The sequence below is a fragment of the Pagrus pagrus genome (assembly GCF_965226575.1).
Source record: "Pagrus pagrus genome assembly, chromosome: 14".
Classification (NCBI taxonomy): Eukaryota; Metazoa; Chordata; class Actinopteri; order Spariformes; family Sparidae; genus Pagrus; species Pagrus pagrus.
The window spans coordinates 17153758-17163057 of NC_140198.1; the positions used below are offsets into that span (position 1 = coordinate 17153758).

A 9300-nucleotide genomic window follows, 5' to 3' on the forward strand; every position below is an offset into this window, starting at 1 on the left:
ATAAATATTCATGGGAGCATTATTTAGTGTGCAGACTCTGTATTTATGTTTTTTTACTTTTGCTTCTGTCCAGCACCGAGTGTTTACATTTTTGTGTGTGCTTTCATCAACTTTTTGCATTCCTTCCTACTCAAGCCATTTCTATTGCTACCTCTCTATGTAGGCTCCAGGTTTGAACAGCTGAAGATGGAGGTGAGGAAAGGATCCATGGTGAATGTCAATCCCACCAACACGCGCCCTCCCAATGACACACCTGAGATCCGCAAGTACAAGAAGAGGTTCAACTCTGAGATCCTGTGTGCTGCTCTCTGGGGTGAGAACAGATTCGATACTTGTGTGTAAACACAAAAAATAAGAAACACCAAGCAAGATTAGATACCTGAAACTAACTTATAACTCAAAATATGATTTATGTTTGGAGTTGCCAGACTCGGGTTGAAAACTAAGTGTACAGAGAAATCAGTCAGATTCCTGCTGCTGTGTCAGAGCCTAGTCTTTGACAAATGTCAGCTTCGGCAGTGCTCTGGTTGCAAACATGACCAAAACTGAAAACTTGTCACATGGAAATTAGATTTGAGGCCACTGGTGTACCTTCAATTAGTCTCAGTGTGTGACATTAATAACTCTTCAGGAGAGAACATGGTGTCTCTGCTTTCACTATTTTTGTCAAATCAACTGCTGCTTTTCCAGTCTTTTTTCACAAGGTGTCTTTGCATCGTTAATGAGGAAAAAAGTTATCTGAAAATTGTGTTTTCATGTGCCGAACAGCGATTTTGAGTCAACGGGTGACATCACACAATTACAACTAACGTTCATTAAAGTTATATTTTTATTTCTCCTCCAAAGAAAATGAAATGTCATGGCGTTAGAGTTCTGGTGTGGAAATAATATTGGAAAATTGTAGCAGCATATACTACATAAATATATAGCTGTGGCTCAAGGAAATGCGATAAATCCATTAATTTTATGCAAAATGAAAAAAACATTTAATTGTGCATATGTGTGCCCCCAGGTGTGAACCTGTTGGTGGGCACAGAGAACGGTTTGAAGCTGCTGGACCGCAGTGGTCAGGGCAAGGTTTACCCCCTCATCAACTCTCGCAGGTTCCAACAGATGGACGTCCTAGAGGGCCTCAACCTGCTCATCACCATATCAGGTCATTACTGCTGCTCATTGCCAGTCTGCTCTCACTACTACAGTTGGTTAAAGCTGTCTCTGCTTTTGGCAAAAGACTACTGTCTTTAATGGGATGCCAAACACTAGATGCCAAATTATGCTTGTGCCTTTAGAGGGACTTTGCATCGCATTTTGACTTTGGACTTCAATTACTCCTTTTCATCAGGGTGTCAAGCCAATTGAGCTCTAAAAATGGTACAAAATATCAATTGCAATATACTGTATTACCAGATATGATGATTGGATGCTATTGTCAGATATTACATATAACAACATTTTAAGTATATCCATTGTTTTTTTCTTAGGAAAATCCTGTATTTTATATATTTATTATGGTTTAAGCCATATTTAAGGATGAACCATATAAATGATGGTCTAAACCAGTTTAGGTGTATTTAAATAATTACTCAACTGAATCTTCTTTGTAATTGATCATCCACTGTGTCTATTAAGGCAAGAAAAACAAGGTGCGTGTCTACTACCTGGCCTGGCTGAGGAACAAGATCCTCCACAATGACCCTGAGGTGGAGAAGAAGCAAGGCTGGACCACTGTGGGGGAGATGGAGGGCTGTGTGCACTACAAAGTTGGTGAGTGACAGATAATGGCTATTTATTGCCGCTGTCTATTCCATGTCAGATCAACTCTCATAAATGCATCTGGCCCATTGAATTATTGATTACAAGTATCTGATGTCAGATGGCCTTGTGGTTGTTCTGTCTAGTGAAATATGAGAGGATAAAGTTCCTGGTGATTGCTTTGAAGAATGCGGTGGAAGTGTATGCTTGGGCGCCTAAGCCTTATCACAAATTCATGGCCTTCAAGGTAAGTCTCCCCTTTCCTGCGAGCTGGATTACTTATGCAAGATCAGTCAACCAGACGAGCATTCAAGTCGATTATCTTCTCACACTCACTTTCGGCTCGCACCCCCCTCCCCTTCTTTGAAACCAGTCTTTTGCAGACCTGCCACACAGGCCTGTGCTTGTCGACCTGACAGTGGAGGAGGGTCAGAGGTTGAAGGTCATCTACGGCTCTTGTGCTGGCTTCCATGCCATCGACGTGGACTCTGGAAACAACTATGACATTTATATCCCCGTTCATGTAAGTTGTGCAGCTGTCAGATGGCAGTGTTTTGTGTGATGCGAAGCCTACGGGAGCTCATCCCTTCTGTTTTTGTGTCAAACAGATCCAGAGCCACGTGACACCGCACGCAATTGTGTTCCTGCCCAGCTCAGACGGCATGGAGATGCTGCTGTGCTACGAGGACGAGGGTGTCTACGTCAACACCTATGGACGTATCATCAAGGATGTGGTCCTGCAGTGGGGCGAGATGCCCACATCTGTTGGTGGGGGTCTAATCCAAAAACAGATAATAATACATAAAAATGGATGTGTTATGTGTAGAAGCTGTAGGGATGCACCAATTTATCAGCCAAACATTGGTATCGGACGATATTTGCCTTATTGGCTGCTAACAGCAAAAAAGGTTGACATTAACTGGTAGCAGTTTCCAATGTTTACCTGTTATGTTGCATCAGTTTGTGCTGGCAGATTGCTACTTTTTTCCTGTGAAGGAAGGTTTATATTAGGTTATTAGATTTATATAGGTTGTTTCATAAATATGGAAAAGCAAATTTATGCTATTTTAAAGACGGTTTAATGAAGGCCTGAATGAGTTTAAACAGTTAAATAGAGAAAAACAATGAAATCAACAACAAAAAAAACATTAGTATCAGCATCGGCTAAAGGTCAAATTGTTTCATAAATATGGGTTTCGGCACTGAATCTCACAGTTGGTGCATCTCTAATAGACTGTAATCAGCTTGCCTAATGCTAATATTAATAATACTGTTTTGCCTTGCAGCTCATATCTGCTCAAATCAGATCATGGGATGGGGAGAAAAGGCCATTGAGATCCGTTCTGTGGAGACCGGCCACTTGGACGGTGTCTTCATGCACAAAAGAGCTCAGAGGCTGAAGTTCCTTTGTGAGAGAAATGACAAGGTAAGAGAGATTCAGGACAGTCAGGTCAGTAATAGCAGGTGGATTTAAAAATGTTACTGACACATATGTCCTTGGTGTGCGTGCTGCTCCTCAGGTGTTCTTTGCCTCAGTTCGGTCCGGAGGCAGCAGCCAGGTGTACTTCATGACCTTGAACAGAAACTGCATCATGAACTGGTGAAGGAACAGCTGCTGTGGTCAGTGTGTGGAACCCCGCACGGTTTGGAGAACGAAGTGCATCTGAAATTCTCACAAAACGCATGCACACAAATGTGAACAGCTCTCTTATCTTTCTCTCCAGCTCTCTCTCACTCACGCAAACTCTCATAGACAAACACACACAAACACAAACACAATGTCTAAATTCATTCCAGCCTGCACTCCTTAAGATACAGTTTCTACTGAGGCCCTCTGATAACATTGTCCCCTGAATCATCATGAAAAATCACTGATGAGCTTCACATGTTAATACCATCTCTTAATTTGTACTGTATATATCCTTGTCTTGATTTACTTTACTTGGTGGACCTGTGTTCAGTTGTGACTATTTAGTTCCTAATTGTGAAGTACGTTAAAAACATTCCGTGATGGTTCTACAGTAGGTTTTGAAGAAGGCATTATTTACCAATACTGTATGTCGAAAATGAAGCTGTAAATAGGTAGCACCTTACACTTAGATCTGAATCATTTGCAGGCCTCTTATATAGCCTCCATTCAGTGTGTTGCCACCTGACACATGGACGTCACACAAGGAAATGCTGGAACGTCCATCGGCAGTGGCTTGTAAGACCCCCTTATTGTTTTGTTTCAGGGAGGCTTAAAGGAAGGATTTGGTGCAAAAAAAAAAAAAAACATTACAAAGGGACACTGAAGTCAGGACAAAGTAGCTTGTTTAAATATTTTTAGTTATCTAGACAGTAACCTGAAGTCCTGCTTTTTGCCAACTTTTCCTGACCTGAATGGCAAATGATGTTGCAACTCTTAATCACAGCAAGTGAATGCTTCAAAATAAATTTTGAAAATGAATAAATAATGAAAAAAAAACAACAATCAGACGTCTCATACATTTGCAGTACACATAATCAGTACTGTGAAATCTTCTGCTTTGCCTTTTTTTCTATGGTTCAAGTGAAAACCATCAGGCTTGTATCTAAACTTTGTTTTCATAGATTTACAGAATACAAAAATTTGTTATTTATATGTAGTGATTCTGTATTGGTATTAGCCTACTGCTATCCTTAATTTTACTGTAATTATATTGCTATTATATTGCAATATACGCTATTCTTGTGGAGTCTTTGTTTGAAGAGGGGAGTTCATGTTTTTGGCTGGTAGTGATGACAAATGGGAACGTTAGGAAAACATGAAAGTAGGGTGTCTCTGAGATTATAGTGATTAAGGGGGATCACTTTCAGGGGGCCTTTCACCCTCTTACCACAGTGATCTATTCTACTGTATCATATTTCAGTTCTTAGACTATTTCGCTGGTGTGGATATTTGTGTGAGACGTGTTTGTCCAGGGGATTACAGTAGAACAGCTCTTGGTGTGGAACAGTTCATATTTGTCTTGGGCCAGTGGAAAGATTTTAATGTACAGTCAGTAGGGTGACTCTACAATACCACAGAGGGCTCCATCTCATCAGGCACTTTGGAGAACACGGCTGGAAACACGAGACTTAATATATTTTGTATCTATACATTCTGCCAAAGTTCACAGCATTATTCTGCAACGGGGAGTATTAGTCAAGGCCAAAGGGGGACACAAGAGATTTGAGAACTCTTCCTACAGATCGCCAACCAATGATCCTTTCAATGTATACATCCAAAATTCAGCTGACTGACTGCTTTTTTTAGCTTCTTTGGATTTCCTATAGATCATCAGTCTTTGTTGTGAGTTGTTTGAGTAGTTTGTAGGTTTTCCCCCCTTTCTGAGGGGAATTTAGGTGCGTCTTCATACACTAGGCAGTACGATAGAAGTATTACCAGGAAGTAGCTTCTGTCAGCAGTGGGTAGGTCAACACATGATTCACTTGGCTACAACAACAACATGCTGCCACAGCACTTTAATATTTACAGTCATGGTGGTTTTACCACTCATATCAGTGTGAAGTTAGTTCATCTGCTTATAAATAAATGCTGACATGTTGATGTTTAGAGAATGCCTCGGTGGTATTCCGGTGAAACTGCAAGTATGACAAGCTTTAGTATTTTTGAAAGGAATCTTGGTTGGTGATCAGTGGGATAGTCTGCTGAAAGATGCTTTTTGAGCTAAGGAGGTATATTTTATACAGTTCAAAGGAAAGCTATTAAGAATGCAGTATATACAGTCAGGGCAGAGAGCGATTAATCAAAGATTATATAAAGAGATGGCTAATTTTATGGTGAGATTATTAAAAAAAAGCTGTAAATGGGCATGGAAAGCACTTTCACGTCAGTAAACATACATTTACAGATAGATCTCGAGCAGATCCTTTTGGTGTGCATGTAAGCCATTGAAATAGAGTATATAGTACTGTATCAAAGTTGTTTCTCCCCTTTAGCGAATGTGTTTTTATGCTTAGATATCTGTTATGTGCCATGACATCACAGTTACAATCCACCAGGAGCTCTGGCACTCATGCTTTTTATGGTCAAATCATCATTTTTTATCAATCTGCCATGTTTACAGTTTAAGCAGTGCCTTGGAGTTGGGAAGGCGAAAGTTTTGAGGATGGGTTATGAGCCCCCCCCCCACACACACACACACAGACACACACATAGACATATACACACACATACACACACACGTCTCTTACTTGAAATCTCACAAAGAAGAGGCACAACTATATTTTGCTCCCTCATTCTGATCATATGATTTATGTCCTGTGCCAGTTAAGTGCACTTAAGTCAAATCCAGAATTCCCTGTAGATGGACTTGAAATGCTTTTTTGGCACCACATAAATAACCACAAATTATCAACGGACGATAATCTCATCTAGGAAGTTGCAATAACAAAGAAGTTAATACATGTCCAACTAATCCAGAGTGACATGTTAAGGATCTACTGACAGTGGGAGCCAGCATAGAGAAAAGCCATACGTATAAAACGTGTTTGTAGAGAAAACTTAGTACAGATTAAATCTTGTGTGTGACGTCTGCTCAGAAAATGTAGGTTCTTGCAGCAAAGATGAGGTAAGCGCTTCTTCTTTAACGATGTTGATTGTGTGATCTTAGTAGTGAGGAAATTAGCTTGACATATTCTGAGAAGCCTATTTTATAAAATATGTAAATTAGTCTATATTGAGAAATAAAAAGTGAATGTACATCTATAAGACAGATTTGTATTTATATAAAAACGTGTACCGCTCTATTAATCAAAGCACAATGTATTTTAAGGCAGAGAGATCAAAGTAATAGGTGAGCGTAACAGAGAGATGGAGTTTCTTTTTCCTCATTCACTCGGTATGTAATCAGTCCAAGTAGTAGGTTATAGTGAATCGAGTCGTCCGCTGAGGCAGCTGCCTGTATGTGGACGGTGCAAACATCACTGCAACGTTTCAGTAAAGAAGACAGACTGTCTTCTTGTAAGAAGAGTCGACTGCGGCTGTGATTCAGACACGTGGTGACTCACAGATTGGTGTTTGATCTCGCCTCGGGTGTAAATTGCCTATGTGGGGTTAGACAGGCTGTTAATATGCTCAGGTGATGACAGGGGGTGCAGTGGTGATGTGAGGTCATTGGCTCTTGGCTTTGGTATCAAAAATAGAGCCCGACCGATATATCAGTTGGTCGATATCATGGGCCAATATTGGTCTATCACAGATATATCAGTATTGGCCTACATGTTTTTTTTTTTTCTTTTGAAATTATAATGCAGACAAAGAAGCCTGGGGTAATTTAGGATTATAAACTAACAAGAGAAGCTAATTAGCTCAGTGTGTTGATTAATTTACTTGTTTGATAACCACATTTTAAGGGATAATTGCAAAAAATGTGCGCATATCAGCTCATAAGTTGATATCGGAAGTTTTCACTCCCTAATATCGGTATTAGCATCAGCCCCAGACATCAAGTATCTGTCGGGCTCTGATCAAAGACGACATTATTAAAGTGAAAAGTGAGTTGATCGATTAGTGATAATTCCAGAATATGAAGACAAGAAGTCGGTTATAATTTTTGTAGAAGTTTAAGTTTTATGCATTTTTGTCACCAGGTATAAAAGTCTGTAAAGGGGAACTCCACCGATTTAGAACTGTACTTGTATAACATGGTCGGATTCTCGAATAGTTTGAAAGAAAAAACTGGCGCCTGCATTACCCACAATGCAATGTGACTGCTGACTTCAGAGTTTTGGCTGTGTCATGCGAGTAGGAGCTTTTGTGGCCCCAATCTTTTGGCAGAGATGAGAAACGGCCTACAGTGGTCTTGTAAAGTCCAACAACTTGTAGTCATCAGCTCCTAATGACACTGCCTTAAGTGACATCACATGAGGCAGACTTCAAGCAGCTCTGTCTTGATCAGAAAGAAATGGGTGGAGTTCTCCTTTAACACACATACTTGCATAATAAGTTGCATAGTATAAAATTTACTTGGAATACTTCAATGTGTTTCTACCTCGGCTGTGCTGCACAGGCTCAGTGTGGCACATCAGACTACTACATTTGCAGTTAAAGAAGATAAAATGTCTAAAATACATAGGAGATATTCAGATGTTCATTATAAAAAAAATATAGAACAAATAGAAGGACATGAGAATTATTTAATCCTCTTTATCGGCTGATTTGTGTTAACAGTTGAACGGCATTGAAAGCAGATCATTTGATTCAGTTAAAACGGACACGTTTATTTTAAGAACACACTCATTTTACTAATGTAATAAATATTGATCTCAAAGCCTTGTGATTAGTCTCTGCCTCTGGTTTCTGTGTGAGGTCATCATCAGTCACTTCCAAATATTAAGCTTGTTGTCTAATTTTATGCAGCAGATACTCTGATAATGGGCTCTTTGTATCACAGTAGAGTAGTTATGGGTGGTTATTTCTCTAAAAGCACCTGAAGGTGTATAAGTGCTATTTCATTTTTTAATTATTTTTTTTTGCCAAGAGCCATTAAAGACCTGAACCTCACAACTCATGAGGGAAACTTTGTGTCATGAACACATTCGAGAGCTGAATTTATGTAACTCGAGTAACACAAAGTTTATCAGACAAAAGGACGCACCACTGAGTCGCAGGTGGCTTGCTGAAGGTGTAGAGCATCGTCCTGAGAGACAGCTGTCCTGTAACGTGATGACGTTTAGTTTTTTTTAGAAGCAATACAAGCATTTGAACAAATCCTCTCAGCGGGACTTGCAGGAGGTGATTCTTCAGTGGCCTTTGGCAGACTGAATGTCGGCAGGTTTTTGTGTTGCTCGCTACAGAAATCGTTCTGTACTTTAATTTGTAATCACAAGAAACAACTGCTTCTCTGTCGGTTTAACACGATCACCTGTGGGGAAGCTTCTTCTTGTTCTGCTGTAAAGAAATCCCAGAAACTGCCTTTCTGAACCATCGATATATAGATAATAGATATTCTGACGAGGCACTCCTCTCTCATAGCTTACATTTCTAATCATTGACGTATGAATGGATTAGCAGCTGTAGCTGGGAGTGAGGCAGATCAAACTTGGGGAGCTCTAAAGCGACGTGGATCTTTGGACGGAACTACAATATCTATTATTCTTTTTCAATAACCTTTTTTTTTTTAAGACGGTGAACATCTTTGCAATGTTTTAGTGTGTGTGCGCGCGTCTGTGTTACTTGTGAGAGGTTAACTCCAGATTGTATTTCATAGACTGATAAACTTTAAACTTTCAAAAGATTGTGTTGAATGAATTCATGTCTTAATACAGAATTGTTTGAAAAATAAAATACGTTGATCTCAGTTCAGTCTGTTTCATTTCTTTGTATTCTGACAAGTGACTATTAAATGACTGATTTAACTACATTTCTTGAACATGTTGTTACTGGGGGTCTAAGCTCAACACTCCAAAATAAATGTCTTATTACTATTATGTCTTATGACTTTTTAAAAGGCATGCACCAAACCCCCTGGTTTTCTTTCTGATCATGTCTTTGCTCAGGCCGAGCCGCTGGGATTAAGTGAG

General features: G+C 39.7%; 1 protein-coding gene across 2 annotated transcripts in view; it reads left to right on the top strand.

The window, feature by feature from the left end:
- The window catches only part of mink1 (misshapen-like kinase 1), a 35829-nt gene extending 26752 nt beyond the window's left edge, over positions 1 to 9077 (top strand). For both annotated transcript variants that reach the window (XM_084374389.1, XM_084374390.1), the window contains 8 exons: positions 164 to 313; positions 1013 to 1156; positions 1630 to 1764; positions 1899 to 1999; positions 2126 to 2275; positions 2361 to 2520; positions 3039 to 3178; positions 3273 to 9077. In XM_084374389.1, coding sequence (XP_084230515.1) covers positions 164 to 313; positions 1013 to 1156; positions 1630 to 1764; positions 1899 to 1999; positions 2126 to 2275; positions 2361 to 2520; positions 3039 to 3178; positions 3273 to 3356 — 1064 coding nt within the window. In that variant the 3' untranslated portion in view covers positions 3357 to 9077. The remainder of the gene's footprint in view (positions 1 to 163; positions 314 to 1012; positions 1157 to 1629; positions 1765 to 1898; positions 2000 to 2125; positions 2276 to 2360; positions 2521 to 3038; positions 3179 to 3272) is intronic.
- The last annotated feature ends 223 nt before the right edge of the window (positions 9078 to 9300 follow it).